This window comes from Drosophila montana, unplaced genomic scaffold (assembly GCF_035044405.1).
Source record: "Drosophila montana isolate Dmon_TW-CO22-7 unplaced genomic scaffold, ASM3504440v1 contig_3200_1, whole genome shotgun sequence".
Taxonomy (NCBI): domain Eukaryota; kingdom Metazoa; phylum Arthropoda; class Insecta; order Diptera; family Drosophilidae; genus Drosophila; species Drosophila montana.
Genome location: NW_026998080.1, coordinates 7,781,479 through 7,797,967, shown reverse-complemented (window position 1 = coordinate 7,797,967; position 16,489 = coordinate 7,781,479). Strand labels below are relative to the sequence as shown.

Here is a 16,489-nt window from a genome sequence, read left to right as displayed (position 1 = left end):
TCATCTAAGAATCCTGTACTTGTAAAAATGTTCTGCCCCGATTTGCAAGGGAAACAGGCCGAAAACACAAAATCCTTCATATTTCAGAAACTACAAGGACGATTTTGATGTCCTTTGGCCAGATGATAGCCCTGGTCCATACAATTTATTTGACACAGGACTCGTCAGGATATACAAGGATATAACGGAGTTATAGGCTATTTTGTGTTTGAAAATTTGGCATTTTTGCTCCGCCATTTGAAGGACTTTCGTCCTTTTTATTGCTAATTCGTAATCTGGGGGACGAGGACTATTTACTGTCCAAAGGACATCATGATAGTCCTTAAAATGGCCAAGTTAGCCCGGATTTTATCGATTTTTGCCAATTTTCCGAGTAAACCCCTAGGAAAATTTTAATGCAAATTTTTGGTCGAATCCTGAAAATCCTTGAATGCCAATCGATAGTCCTGCTCGCTACGAGTTCAAACAGATGTATCCTTCTGATATCCTTTAGTATTTGGCCCAGCTATGGCCAAAAAACGAATGTCCTTTTTAGAAAAATGGCCATAGCTCGGCTATATCCTTGCACAATTTCGCAGGACTTGGTGCGTTAGGATCGTAAGGACAAGCTGCGTCGATCTGCATCAAAAAATTATGGGGTCATCTAAGAATCCTGTACTTGTAAAAATTTTCTGCCCCGATTTGCAAGGGAAACAGGCCGAAAACACAAAATCCTTCATATTTCAGAAACTACAAGGACGATTTTGATGTCCTTTGGCCAGATGATAGCCCTGGTCCATACAATTTATTTGACACAGGACTCGTCAGGATATACAAGGATATAACGGAGTTATAGGCTATTTTGTGTTTGAAAATTTGGCATTTTTGCTCCGCCATTTGAAGGACTTTCGTCCTTTTTATTGCTAATTCGTAATCTGGGGGACGAGGACTATTTACTGTCCAAGGGACATCATGATAGTCCTCAAAATGGCCAAGTTAGCCCGGATTTTATCGATTTTTGCCAATTTTCCGAGTAAAGCACCAGGAAAATTTTGATGCAAATTTTTGGTCGAATCCTGAAAATCCTTGAATGCCAATCGATAGTCCTGCTTCCTACGAGCTCAAACAGATGTATCCTTCTGATATCCTTCAGGATTTGGCCAAGTTATGGCCAAAAAAAGAATGTCCTTTTTAGAAAAATGGCCATAGCTCGGCCATATCCTTGCACAATTTCGCAGAACTTGGTGCGTTAGGATCGTAAGGACAAGCTGCGTCGATCTGCATCAAAAAATTATGGGGTCATCTAAGAATCCTGGACAATTTTGATGTCCCTTAGCCAGATGATAGCCCTGGTCCATTTAATCCTGTGTCAAATGAATGATGCATCTCGTTTTTTGCTATAAATGACTTTCTGAAATAAAAAAAACTTTAATGCCATTCTATTCTATGGACCTCCACGAGCTCAACGCACCTGATCTGCCCCAGTTCGGGCTTCAATTACCTGCAAGATTGTCACTTCACGCGCGTGTTAAAGAAGTATTTTAAGAAAAAGAATACACATATATTTCTGGACCATTTCCATGCGTGTTTTGCGTGGATTTATTTCTTTAGGTTCACTAGGACAATATCTATGATATGGTATAATCAAGGATATTCAGGTCAACTAGGAACCAGTGAATGCCGTCGAGGCCGGCTGAAAGAAAATTCATACATATTTCACGTCCAAATTCTTGCTCAATTTACAAATATTCGGGTATTTAGGTTCGCCAGGACTATATCTCTGATATGGCATGATCAAAGATATATGGGTCATCTACGAACCATCAGCATTGATCATTTATGAGCTCGGAACTGGAAAGATATGCCTTTCTGCGCACGCCGTGGTCTATAGATCAGATGGCAGTTCCGTGAGGTCCTCAATCTGAAATGATAATAATATATTAAAATACAACCAATTAATAAAACTATATATGACAACAATAAACAACACTTTAAATGGCCATATCTCGAATAATTTAAGACCGCTCGTGGAATGATTTTGTTTATTGGCAAGCGATAGTCATGATTCGTATTCGTTTATTAGTCAAAAATCTGATCTTTTTCATTCTAGATATTCAAAAGTAATAAAATGATATCTTGAAAAAGCGCAAGTACCTATAAATACATTGGAAAATCGGTTATTAATTCGATTTAGGATGATGGATATTAAAGTGCTTGATCTTAAGGAACAGCCAAGGGGCTTTTTTGTAAACACAATTTGATTTTTCTGATCTACGTCCGCAGTGTCCTTATACTAATTGAAAAAAAAATTAATTGAAATCTCACTGTCATGTTCATAAGGCTGAGAATAAGACGACTGGAGAATAATTAGCTTCTATTTCCTATTTCTCTTCTTACATACGCACATAGTTGAATTTATAGAAACGCATTCTCCAAGAGGCTTTAAATATAAACAATTAAAATATATAAAAAATTGCCTTCGATTGGCTTTGCCTTCTCTACAAACACGACAGCATTAGTTTTATGACCTGTTCCTGCGCCTTATAAATAAACATTGGTTCGCACTGAGGTTAACATCAACAACAACCACAACAACAACAACAACTATTCTGTTAAGCGTTTCAAGCACACAATAGTTAACTGGCTTTTACCAAATGGGGAGCAGTGCCAGGTGAAAACTGCGCAATTGTTGGCGTTGTTTTTCGTTTTCCCAGTTCAAATAACGCAGCGAAAATTTCAATAGAGCAACACTTAATAATTTATGGACACATGCCAAATACTTCCTGCTAAGCGTAGAGGCGAGACAATGAAGCGAAACACCTGCCAAGGCATCGACACCTGGCCAAAACACGAATTTGATTGCGCCCATTTGGGCAAAGAATTAAATCCCAATTGCATTACATTTCCATAGAGCGAATGCGGAACAGACTGGCGGAAAAAAAAAGAAATACTATATAGCGATAGATAGAGGAGGCTCAATTGCGTTAATGTTGGTAATTAGTTGGCAATATCGAAAGATTTAATTTGCGCGCCGGCCCCAAAACGGTGCGAGCCGATCGAGTTTGTTGCCTAAGTCTTTTGTATTGCGGCGCGAGCGTATGGCAAAAATGCTATGCAAATAGATTGGCTGCGGCTGGAGCCGGAGCCGGAGCTGGAGCTGAAGCTCAGGCTGGCGGCAACGAATTGAATAACATGAAAAATGCGCTTACATTGCGATATCATCACGTTTATGACGCTGGCGCAATTAATCAGCCGACATGCAAGCGCTAAAAGGCAGACTCCAACTCAGACTCGGAGTCGGATACAAAGACGACAAGCGGCATGCGGCATGCGGCAGAGCGACGCACAGCTGGCCTCGCATTTTACTCTTAAGAACCATAAACGTTTCTCTGTTCATCAAATGTGCAATTTATAACATTTTCCTAGCCGGCTGCCGCGGTACCAAAGCCAACTGCAGACGCCTACGCCAAAAAGGAAGAAACTAAAGTTCCCTAGAGCGAAGTGACCGACTAGGGCATACCCTGAGCCCAGCGACGAGCTGCCGTTACTTAAATTTCTTCTTCCTTTTGTCACGCACTGCGGCAAAAGCATTCTCGAGTAACTTTGGTGCTTATTGTCCGATTCTGAATGAAAATGAAATTCAGTGTTAAGCTGAAGGGGAAGAGTATCTAAAAGTGCAAAACTCTGGATGGATGGAGTATCGACCTCTTATAAGCTCCAGGGTTTGGTCAGAAAACCTAATCTGAGAATCGATACTTATCGATTTCGCGGAAGCCCAGTTTTCTATCGTTTTCTTGAAATAAACTCGATCTCAATAGAAGCAGCTATATTTCAATACTCTGGACAGCCATGTGTAGATCGACTCGACTATTGTTGCTGATCGGGGGATATACATATATCTGCTGGAGTCGGATATGCCATCTTCTGCCTGTTACATACACTTGCACAAAACCCTGATACCCTTTTTACCCATTTCAAATGGGCTTTCAAGGTACAACAACAACAGAAAATCTCAGGCCTCAGTTGCTGTCGTTCTCGTTCTGCCCAACGGCCTGGCTGCATGTTGCCTGGCCATTTGCTACAGTTATGGCACACAGGAAGAGACAGAGGCACAACTGTGGAGCTGGCGGCGGCGGCGGCTCGAACAGCTGCCTGCTATGGCGCAGCCTCCAAGTTGGCTCCGCGGCTCATGTGCCGGCGATTTGTATCGCCGTCTGTTTAAACTGTGTAAATCGCCCTAAACTACGCATCAGTTTCGGTTTCAATCTTGAGCTTGACTGCCACCCGTCTCTTTACCGCCCGCCCGCCCGCCGTAGCCGTTGCCGTTGCTCGCTCAATATGTTTATTTAAACATTGAGGAAGTGCTTTTCGCTTAGCGTGGCTCGCAACTTGATCTGCGATATATACGCGATATTTGCGATGTAGCGGTAACAAATTGCCCTCTGCCAGTGGCTTCCTACCAGCTCTCCTCCATCTCCCCCCCCCCCTCTCTCTCTCTCTCTCTGGTTGCAAATCCTGGCCCAGTTCTTAGACGCTTCCGCGTCACATGCACACACAATTAAAAGTGCGCACAGTTCAATTACCCAGAGCCCCAGACAAAGTAGAGACTTCCCCCCAATTGAACACTGGTCGAAGCAGTTGCTAGGGTTCTGCTGGGTTCTCAGTCAGAGTTCTGCAATTACGCGCGGGTCGACGACTCTTGCTGGCAGTTGTTGTTGTTGTTGCTGTTGTTGTTGCGCAACTGTTGCAAGTTGCAACTGCCTCGATAATCATTCAAATTTACAAGAAAACAATCAAAAACAAATTCCTAGAACACAAATCGACGAAACTCATTTCATTTCAATTAAAGTTGCACGCCGACTGCAACTGCGACTGCGATTGGGAGGATCTGGCGCAATGCACAGCGACGTTTGTATACTCTATAAGGCAGTGCAGGCATAGTTCTATGGCTCTCCACGCATGCGCAAATTGTCATTAGCAACTGATTTCTTTGGCCTGGCATCCAAACCTTTACAGAAAAATCTCCCAACTGCATTCTACTGCAGGTTAGCGCATGCGCAGTCAACGGCGAGGGGGCGGGCGAGCGAGCGGAAGGCCAAGGAAAAATCCCAAAGAAAAACAAATTTAAATAAGACAAACGTCAACCAATTACCGTCAATCGCATTTCCCGCAAACGTCGAGCCGGCGACGTTTGCTCAGCCAACCTTTTGCCAAGCAGCAATTGGCAACATGGAGGATGCGGCTGATCCGGCTGAAGCGAACCGAGCGGAGCGAGCGGGGGCGGCTGGGCGCGCATGTGCAGTTACGAGTGCAACTCCGACTGCGACTGCGACTGCGTCACACGCGGCGGGGTCAACAAACTGTGCGCGGCATTTGAATAAGCTGAGTTGATGCTGCTGTTGCTGCTGCTGCTGCTGAAATCAAATCAAATCCAAATCAAACAAAACAAACTGCTGGCAAAGGAGACACAGCGGAGCAGGAAAGCCACAACAACAACAGCTACAACAACAACAACAACAACAACAACGCAGCGACAAGGCATCGAACAAATTTCCATGCTGCTGTGAAATTCCGCGTTGCGAAGACGACGTCGCGAACGAAGTTGTTTCAGTTTGTTGTTGCTTGCTGCTTGTTTGTTGCCAAGGCTTGTTCTATGCTTGTTTTATTATGCCCGCTCACAAGCTGAAACGGGCGTATTGATTTCCTAACATTCGAAAACAGAAAATTTAATAATTTCCTTACATTTTAAATATTGCTTTTTAAAACTTAAACTGTTTCTCATTTTAAAAGACTTTCTTTCGATAAAATAAAAATGTTTTGGAATTTTCTCAACTAATTTTAGAGACTTTTCTTGATTTTTGAAAACGAATTGCTTTTTCTTTCTAAATAGTAGGAACATTTTTTATACAAATTTTTAAATATAAAAAAAATATTTCTTTCGACAACAATTTTCTAAATTTAGATTTTTCGAGTCTATTAGAAAGGGGAGCTACTGAAATTAGAGGCTGGCCGCTTTAGAGCAAGAGGGGCTGATATGCACTTCGAAAGATCGATAAAACATATGTCGATAAGTCGAATAATCGATTTCTCTTAAGATGTTTTGGCTGGCAGCTGTTGTTGTACTGTGAACGTGTATTACGCAGTCGCTTACAACATTCTGACTTCCTATTTTCTTAATTTTTTTTTTTTTGGGCTCTGCGCGCAATTATCCGTCGCGTATTTGCTTTGGCTTTGACTTTGGCATTCTGCCATCGATGTACATGTCGAATGTGCATGTGCATGTGTCTGTGTGTGTGTGTGTGTGTGTGTTGTTGTTGTTGTTGCTGCTGCTGCCCAAACCTTTCTTCCACTTCCACTTAAATTGCCCATGACGAGCTGTGCGCACTGACAGCTGTGGCAGCAGTTGAGCAACTGTCTAGCTGACAGTGTGCCCAAGTCTATATACAGATTCAGTCCACAGCAGCAGCAGCAGCAACAGTCGCAGCGGCAGTGTATCCATCATCAGCATGCGATTCTCATGCGAAAAGGTCAACAGCAACAACAACAACAACAACAACAACTAGTTGCAACTTAGAATTTCAATCATTGACTTTGGCCAAAGTGAAATGCGCCGATGATTCGCCCCGCCAGCTGCAGCAGCAGCCACAGCAGCAACAGTTGCTGCTGTTTTGTTTGCTGTTGCAAGCAGCAGTTGAAGCTGCTGCTGCCGCTGCCGTTGCTTCTGTGCGTCGCTCGCTGCAGCTAGATTGTCGCTGCGCGTTGGCCACTTTGTTCTGGAGCGATATCTAGCAGCTAAAATTGCTGTTAGGCAACCGATCACGTTCGCTGCATGCATACAAAACAGTCAACAAGGCTGCTGAGGAGAAGGCTGAGGAGAAGGCTGAGAGGCGGCTGCTGCTGCTGCTGCCTGTTTCGCAATTGGCCTGGCCATTTTCAACGCCAGTTGATTTTTCATTCGATCCATTTGAAATTGTTTGATGCCAGTTTGATATGGCCATGATAGATGCCAGCTCGTTACGACTCCAACAACTAGTACTTCAATCATATTCAGCAGCGACAACCCAGGCCCTGACAATGAGATTTGGGCCGCTGACAATTGCCATTTTCCTCCCATTAAAACGTATCGAGGCGGTTTTGAGAGCGGGCTATTTGGATTTCAACTAAGGATTACATTTAAAACTGTAATGAGTTTTACGTTTGAGGCATAAATTACCCGTTAGTCGGAGCGCTTAAGCTTTATTTAACTGTTCATTTATGTTGCAGCTGAATTTTAGTGAGGCCCAGCGGCGCAGCGAGTCCATAAACTCTTCAGATGCTGCTCACATTTCTTTGCTCTGCTTAAGTTAATAGTTCTGCTTCTTCTCTTCTCACGTTATTGTTCAAAATACAAACTATAAAAACCCAAGCCCAAATACCTTTAAACACCAAACTCTTAAGGGATAAATGTACAGCAGCCTCCGTCTGTTTGGAGGCACAAAGTATTATAAGTCGATGGACGATAAAGTTTACTTATATATATAAGTAGGGTCAAGTAAATCTTCATTTTATTTAAGGCAATGTGTTTTGATTATTAACCTTGCCTCCCCCTCTCTCTCTCGCTCTTATTCATTCCCTTTCTCATTTGTCTCCCATTTTTGCCCTCTTTTAATCTCTCTCTACCTCTGTCTCTCTCTTTGTCTACCTCATCTCTCTTTTTCCCGCATTAGCTCCTTAACAGCTCTGTTTGAACTGTCGCCCTTCTATGCGATTTTCATAAACATACGCTAAGATACATGGCCTCTTGGCCATGCTTAACTAGAGCACTCTTAAATGTTATTTAGGGTTGAGTGTATCGAAACAGATTTCAAAGCTTATAGTTAGATTGCTTTGCTTTCATATAGAGAGTCCTCCTCGGTTTAGATCGTCATGCAGGGCATCTCTAAGTCGAGCATTCTGTGCAAATACGCTGTTAATTCTTAATTAACAATTCTGTTTGCATTGCCAAGCAGGACATGCTTATTACAATAATTCCGGTTATTTCATAATTAAACCTTGGCTCTTAATATAAATACTTGTATGAAATATGATATGCAGTTCCTTAATGGATTCTTCACCTTAAAAGGCAGCATGAATCAGCGGTTTACTTTTCCCAGTTTTATTTTACAGTGTTTCTTCGAATGATTTAACTGTTGAAAATTCATTTAGTGCATGTGCGAAATGAGTTAAAAGCAGCAACTGCAGGGCAATGCGCATAAAATCAATAGCCCAGCACAAACACACACACACAGACACACACACACACACAGAGAGAGACTCGGCGTGTTGCACTGTCAACAGTCAAGTGGCAGTGCATTAAAATTGTAAACTTGAACAACAAACAAAAGCCACAAACAGACGTCGGACGCGACGCCTGGATGGGCCACTCGCCCGGGTCGGTCGGTCGGTCGGTCGGGTTCGGGTCGGGCCCGGCCTGGTCTGGTCTGCTCGATTGGCCTGCACATGGCCGCAAGCCACACGGCCCAAAAGCATAGGAACGAGCTGCAGTGGTAGTGGGCGGGCGGAAGGGCGGAGCAACTGCAACTGCAACGACGAACAACGAACGACGAACGGCGCTGGCGATGTTGCAATTGTGCACATTGGTCGTCGCCTGGTATCCGGCTTATAAGCTGCCAATTTCAAATTGTGCGTCACGTACACGCATAATGGGCAAAAGTAATGAAAACATATGAACAGACACGCAGCGCAAGCTGGTCAGATGAAGCGAAGCACGAAGAGCGGGGGAAAGGAAAGCGGGCGGCATAGGGCGTCTAAAGTTGATCGGTATGGCCCTGCACGCACCGAGGGGGCATGGCTTGCACATTTCCAGTAGGCAGTTGCAATGCGATTGCAAATGCACAAAATAATAATTTGCAATACGCGCAGTTCAATTACAGCAGCAGCAGCAGCTACGACTCCTTGGGCTGTGCATCAGCCTGCTGCGTATCATTTGGCCAGTTCGCTCATTTGCTGCGTTTTTATTTTGCAGTCAAAATAATTGATATGCTCTAAGTAATTGGCGCTGACCACGCGAGCAACATCTATGCTGTTGCTGCTGAACTGCTGAGCTGCTGCTTCTGCTGCAAGTGAGAGATCAAGCAAATGATTTGTATATCGGGCGATCGATCGATTATATGTCGGACATGCTGGCGACACACAAGACCACCCCACCTGCAACTGCCAGACATTCATCTCGCGCCTAATTGCATAGCCAGCAGCAGCAGCAACAGCAGCAACAGGAGCAGCAGCAACAGCAACAGCAGCGATTTTAATGCATTATTGCTAAGTTTTGTTTATAAATCAAAAGGCATAACGCTTGGCAAGTCGTTGCATGTTGTTGTTGTTTTTGCTTTTAATGTTTCTGTTGTTGCTGTGTCGCCAACATGTTGCTAGCTGTTGCTGTTGCTGTTACTGCTCTTGATGTTGGCGCTTTGCTGAAAGCTTTACGTTTGATGTCGCCACATTTTGTGCAGTTTGTTGTTGCTGTTGTCCTTGTCTCTGTTATTGTTGTTGTTTCTGTTTTTGTTGCAAAACTGCCATTTATAGGCAATTAGGCTTTGATTTTAGTTGCTGTTTGAATGGTTGCTGCTGCTGTTGATGCTGCTGCGGTCCTGCGAACGCCATTAATGCAGTGTGTAACAAATCATGGCTGCAATTAGTGCGTGTTTATGACTGCTTGCCAGCGGCCTGCAGTCGATGGCAAGGGAGGGGGACAAGTGAGGGCTGCAGCAGGCGCCCTGTCATGGCAAAATAGCTCGAACCATTTCAGCGCTCAATATTTTGTACTTTCCGCTGTCTGTTAGGCGATTTTTGCATGTTTAGCGTACCGCACAATTTGCATGCAACGTCAACAGCAACAACAATGATGATGGCAGCTGGTCTCCCGTGCGTCCCATGTCCAGCATCCCGCATCCAGCATCCCGTGTCCAATGTCCAGTGGCGTCAATAATGGCCTGTCGTTTGCCTCCGCTCTCATGGCCATAAACGCCCGCCGGCCATATTGTTAGCCGCATCAGTCGATAGTTGTTTTTACTGCCGCAGCCGCAGCCGCTGCTGTTGCTGTTGCACTAATTGCGATATCCATGTACTACACACACACACACACACTCACACACACACAGACACACACATGTATATAGAACCTTAATGACATAGATCATGCTAATATAATTATATAGTAGCCGACAACAAAAGCTGCTCTCATATCATATCATCAAATATAAAAGAGAACAAATAATCTAGACCCGCATTACAGAATTATAGAATTATGCAATTGAGCAGAGAGAGGCATCAGCTTACGAGATGAAAGATGATATTTGCGGGCAGGAAAGTAAGCGATAGTCTTTAGTTTTTTTTTAATTTGCATGCCGCCGAATGTAGGTCATTAAATGGTCGTAAGAGTCGTCGAGATGAAATGCTTGACGCAGTTCGGGCACAAAGCGTTCACGACTTTGCCATTTTCCCAGCATCAATTGGCCCGAAAAAAAAACCAAAAAAAAAAAAAAACTTTAAATAATTTCTATATTAAACGAGCATGAGAACAACTTGCACATTTTTGACAGCAATTTTCTGTCCAACAGCGCCCCAAAGCAACAAAAATAAAGAGCCCAAATCGTTGATAAGCAATGTAGTTGAAAGAATATCAGCAGTGATATATCAAATGTCTAAGCACTAGACATAAAAAAAGTAAGAAAGAAAATCTATTTCCGGCACGCCGTCAACTAAATACCCTTACGTGAAGTGGCTTTGAAATAAATATTCTACAATTCGACCAATTGTGTGTGTTTATTGTATAGTTGTTCACTTAAGAGAATGAACATTAATAGACGATTATTTCCATAATATATAGATGATATAGTGAACGGATTTGGTTAAGATTTTGCTCACATACAAGGTGCATACTAAAAACTAATAATTGCAGAGAATGCTCAAGATATCTTTAAAAACAATTTAATTGTTCATAAACGCATCATGTCTATTACAACTATAGGATATAGCGGTCTGATCCGGCCGATTCAGACATATTTAGCCAATACTGCAATAAAAACATGGATCTATGTGGCAGCTTTAATAATCTACTACATTTTTGCTTAGTTTTTTTGTTTGCGTTATTTTAAATATTACTGTTACTTTAATAAAACCTATATAACAGTACAACTTATTGTACAGTTAGTTCTAACATATTGACTACATGGATTCGAAGATGACTCCCAGTGATTACACACTGCGTGACAAAACTAATAATACCCTTAGCAAGGGTAAACGAAGTATAAAACCGAAAACGAAAAACAGAAAACAAAACAAAATATCAGCCAAAGCGTTGAGTGCTGCTGACGCTTCAACGCTGCAAGCGACCAAAAGAAATGCAATTTTCGGGCAAAAAATAAGAAAAGAGGCAACTGCGAATAAGTAGAATACATGGCGAAAGCAAAATCTGCAAAATGATATTCGTCTATGAGGATGATGACGACGTTGACGGCGGCGACGACGGCGACGCTGGTAGAATTGTAAAAATGTAAAATGGTAAATGGCGATGCGACCGTCGCGCTGCTTAAAATTCCAAAGCAAATTGCGGGCAACAACGCCAGCAAATGTTGTTGCCTATTTGTGGTGGTTGTTGTTGTTGTTGCCGGCAACAACATTCAGCAACATCACAAACATCAATTGACCCTTTGGTGCTTTAGGATCAAGCGTAATAATCGCTAGCATAAAAACGCTTTGCACTCTTGCGCCCAGAACGGAAAAGAACATTGGCCCAGGCCAAGGGACCCAAACATGCTCTTAACTTGGTCTGTAACTGAGAGCCAAGCGCTGAGATTCGAGCCAACGTATTGCCCAGCATATGTGGCTCTGTCTCTGTCTGTCTCTGGATCTGGCTCTGACTAGCCAATAGCCAATGGCAATGGCAGCGAATGAAGATGAATCGCCAAAGTCTCAACGCGTTTAATAAAACATTCATTTAAGCATATGTATGTATGTATATCTTATATGCATACACACATATATATATATATATGTTTATGTATATGTATATGTATACATGCATGTGGAGATTTCAATTGGGCCGCCAGCGATGCTTCTTGCTGACAACTGCAATATATAGTGCCATCTCACAGCGATAGTGATACATACATACATACATACATATGTACATACATATATACATATCTACACATTCAAGCCCTACAAGCTGTCTGCGAGAATGCGAGCCGCACTGTCCCTTAGCTGAGCACTCTAATTGTCGAGATGCCTTTCATTGGCCTTCAAACTTTTCTCGTAGCTCTTTTCTAATGCCAAGTTATATTTATTTTTGCCAAATTAATAAAAACTAACCTTGTAAGCTGATTCCAAATGTAATTAATCCAATATTAGCGAAGTTAAATATTAACAGGCATGCACAATACGTCCCGTTCTGTTCAGCTCAGTTCGCACAATTTAACTACGCAGGTACAGCCGCAATGAGAACAGAACAACGGGATCTTTGTCGTTTCGTTTTTGTTTTGAATTCTTCCTTCGAGTTATATTTTTCGCTCAATGAACAGAGTACGGTTACATACATAAGTACATGCTGCACACAGTGATATTCGATTGAAACAACTACAGTCCCGGACAAAATATTGGCAACTGTAGTGTTCTCAGCTAAATATTTTAGGATTCCGAACATATTGTTTTATTAAAATATATTTAGTGTATCATTATCATGTATAATTTATATACATTTAGGTACTAAGACCCTTTCGGGATATCGAATTGATTGACTTTTGTTTAGCTTTAGCAAATTCGCCGTTTTGGCAGTTTTTGTCGTCAACATGCACATACAATAAAAACACATAAAACACTTTCTTGACAGCATAACATTAGAATGATGTTATTTTTTTAATGCTATTAAGTGTTGAAATAATATTTTTTGAATAATTTATATGCAGTTAAATTCTAGGAGAAATAAAGAACTAAAATAAATTATTTATAATTAAATTTATAATAAACACATCCATTACGCCAAATGAAAGACAATTGCATTTACGCAGGTAAACGGAATCCTTAACTTTGTGCTTCTTTGTTTTGAGTTCTTCCCTTTTGTGGTTGCTTTTTAACAGTACAGTTACTTTTGCTTGCATTTTGTCACTGTTTCGTTTGGTCGTCAATTAATGACGGTGCTTTCTAATCGACTGTCGGTTACCCTACCGTCTGTACACAAACTGTTAACACAGTGGCTCGAACCGGTTGGTAGACTGAAGAAAAAAACTACTATACCTTGAAGATAAGCTATTTAAATAATAAAGTTGAAGATAAATATAATTTTTCTTATAACTTTTCTTAAATTGCTTCTCAACAATACTCGCACCCATATGCCCTGAACAACTTCAAGTAGCGCATCGATAGCTTATTTTGAGTGCTTCACATATTGTAGAAACTATTCTTCTTTATTTCTTGCCAGAGTTCTTTAACTTTTTGTTGTTGTTATAACACCCGCCTGAGGGTCAGATTTTGCACGCTGTCATGTGTGTGCCCTGATCCATGCAACAGGCCGGTCCCAGAGACCCAATCGCAGTCGATGGAACGGCGGAACGAGTGCAACACGAACTATTTAATGGACCTGCCACGGCCCAGCCGGGGCCATGTGAAAAGAAGACATCTGGCTGCACCAGACACTGCCATCTCCAATCATCTATCAGCGTGTGTGTATGTGTCTGTGTGTGTGAGTGTGTGCGTATGTGTGCGCCCGTTAATCAGCTTTGCTTGGAGGCCTTTCATCAAAGCGCAAGCGGCACCCACAACGCGCAGTGGGCCACAATACCGAAAACAAAACCAAAACAGATTAAGCATACGACGTGTTGTGCAGTTAGCAGTTAACGTCGAGGCACTGCCGCAGTCGGAACTGCAGTCCCAAGTCCAAGCCCCATGCAACCAAATGGTCAACTAACGGTTTGGCATGCGTTGACGTTGACTGCGAGGCTTTAAGACGGGCTTAGACCGAGACTGAGACTGAGACTGGCATTGGCACTGGGACTGGCGGCAATTGTAATTTATGATTCGCAGCGCACGGCGTCCAAATGATCTATTGGCGCAGTCGCCATCCAAGTCATTTTCTTAAGCGGCGGCGTGCCAGGCTCGTTTTGTGCCGCGCAGCTATCGGCCGCGTCATCGGCACTTGTTGCATCAGCCACATAACAGTTAAAATGATTTTCGCATCCCATCGCATCGCATCGCATGTGGGGCTGGTCCGGATGAGCTGCTCGACCCATCCCCCCCCAAGGGCTCAACAGTTATAAAGTGCGCCCACCAGTTGGCGGTCAGGCGAGGTGACCCAACACCAACACCAAATGCACTGCCAACGTCGCCGCCGTCGATGATTAATGGATTTTCCAGTGTTGGGCATAGTAAAAAAGTCCATGGCGCTCATAAATAAACAGGAATGCGCGCTGCAAATGGCAAACAAAAATAATACAACAAGCGAAAGGTGGAGCAAACGGCGACGACGACGACGACGGCCAATTGGCGCCAGAGAGGAGACGTGGGTGCGTATTTATCATTGGTAAACTTTATTCTTTACATTTACATACAACTTGTTTAAAATTATGTGTCCAATTCGACATGGATTCCACTTGAGAGTAAAGGTAGCAAAGCGAACAAAGCGAATCCCAGGCGAGGATTCGATTATGTCCACATATTATGTACCTTTAAGCATTACAATACAAATATATATGCGCGTGTTTGTGTGTATATGGTACTCGTAATTGAAACTGTATATAGAAAATGATTTGCATTAATATATGAACTACGTAAATTTTAAACTAAAAAACTGGCTACTTTAGGTTATGATAGGCTGGCATCGATCATGCCCCATCCAGAAGTGCTCAATTGTCGTCTGTCTGCAGCTCGCGTAAATGTACAAATTCTGACTGACTGACAGAGCATACATGTGTGTGTGTGTGTTTGTGTGTCAATAAAAACTATAACTATTACTTCTTCTTCGGCTCGACTGCCCGCTCTTGTGGCAGCTGTTGCTCCCGCTGCCGCTGCTGATGCTGCTGCTCCCGCTCTCGTGGCTGTTGCTGCTGTTGTTGTTGTGGGCGGCTGCTCCTTTGCGTTTCTGCCTGGGGCGATGACTATAATGGCGGCGGCTCGTAGTGGAAGCCAGGATTGTTGAACTTGAAGCGCGCGATCTCAAACTGCAGCGTCTCGTAGTTAATGTCCGCCAATCGCTTCAACTGATGCGCTATCTCCTGCGCATCCAGGCCGCTCAATGCGGCGCTCAGCGTCGTGCCTTGTGGTTCGTGGTGCATCTTTGTGTTGTGCAGCGTCGGCAGTGAGCCGCCCGCCTGTATGGTCGTATAGGAGCGCGGCGCATTCTTAACTGTAAGTGCAGAATGAAGCAGAAATTAGCAAGAGCAGCAGCTCCTGGCAAGCGCGAATACTCACCCTCGTAGATGACCTGATCTCGTCGTAATCGCTTGACTGGCAGCTCGCCGTTGATCAGCTTGGTGCCGCCGCTGGAGCCGGCCGAGTGTATATTGGTCGTGCACACAAACTTGACGGGCTCTACTGGCGGCTCGGGGTGGTCCTGTTCCTCTTCCACATATGTCGAGTTGTCCACCACAATGGTGCGATAGCCGCCGCCACCTGTGTTCACTGCCGTTGTGCCACCCACATTGGGGCCATCGATGCCGCCGCTTGCCTCGTGCATGTTCTCATCGGTGAGATCCTCCTGATCCACATGTTCCTCGACCATCTCGTCCTCGTCCTCATCATTGATGGCCTCTTCAACGGCCGCTTGCAGATCTTTTTGGAACGATGCGGATGTGCGTTGACCCAATTCCTCCATGTCGTCCTCCTGATCATCCTTTTCCGATTTCAAGTTCATTAGCGTCTCCCCGGAGCCCGGAACCTTGCCAAACAAATTGAGGGCTCGCGTCTCCAGTGACGACATGGATATATCCTTCTCGCTGGACATCAGGCTGCGTCTGTACTTGCAACGCGTCGTGTTCTTCCAGTCGTTTAGGCGCTGCAACAAATGTGCGCGTCATTTGCCGCCAATAATCGCATAACCTCCCTCACCACCCCACACCCTTCAACGTACACACAAACACAGCCCCACAGGGTTTCTCTGTGAATGCTGGAAAAACTCACCTTGCGCCACTCCTCCGCTGTTAGCGTGGGCCCGGAGCCGCATTTGTTGAGCCTGTCGGATAACTCTTTCCATTTTCTGGTCAAATAGTTTAGATCATAATCGCGCGGCACGCGTCCACTGGCAAAAATTGGGTCGCTCTCCATGAGCTCGATGTACATTTGATACTGCTCCGAAGATGTGCGCTTTTTGCGTCGGTCCATTTTTGGCAACTAGCGATTGCACAAATTGTCAATAAAAATTGTTTTACCCACCGAAAAGTGCACTGGAAATACGAAAAATTAAAATCGACGCCACCAAATGCAAACAATTTTTACGCGCTATGTATTTTTTAGTACATTTTCGTAAGCGGTGGACAGGCTGCCT

At 43.6% G+C, this 16,489-nt stretch overlaps 1 protein-coding gene and 1 long non-coding RNA gene across 2 annotated transcripts; both read right to left on the bottom strand.

Annotated features, from left to right (window-relative positions):
- Positions 1-102: 102 nt before the first annotated feature.
- LOC135431593 (uncharacterized) lies at positions 103-1,896 on the bottom strand. The gene is made up of 2 exons (XR_010436801.1): positions 1,451-1,896; positions 103-1,390 (listed from the first exon to the last, which is right to left on the bottom strand). It is a non-coding gene; the product is annotated as an uncharacterized LOC135431593 (long non-coding RNA).
- Positions 1,897-14,518: 12,622 nt separating this feature from the next.
- On the bottom strand, positions 14,519-16,461 carry LOC135431324 (uncharacterized). Its single transcript, XM_064686400.1, has 3 exons — positions 16,126-16,461; positions 15,418-16,000; positions 14,519-15,352 (listed from the first exon to the last, which is right to left on the bottom strand). The coding sequence occupies exons 1-3, from the start codon at positions 16,324-16,326 to the stop codon at positions 15,105-15,107; spliced, it is 1,032 nt and encodes a 343-aa protein (XP_064542470.1). The 5' UTR covers positions 16,327-16,461; the 3' UTR covers positions 14,519-15,104.
- Between the last annotated feature and the right edge of the window lie 28 nt (positions 16,462-16,489).

Excerpts from the sequence above, each read along its gene's own strand:
- LOC135431324 (XM_064686400.1), bottom strand. The coding sequence starts at position 16,326 with ATGGACCGACGCAAAAAGCGCACATCTTCGGAGCAGTATCAAATGTAC. Across the intron at positions 16,001-16,125 it reads CAGCGGAGGAGTGGCGCAAG|CGCCTAAACGACTGGAAGAA; the intron begins GTGAGTTTTTCC and ends CATTTGTTGCAG. Across the intron at positions 15,353-15,417 it reads AGATCAGGTCATCTACGAGG|TTAAGAATGCGCCGCGCTCC; the intron begins GTGAGTATTCGC and ends CTGCACTTACAG.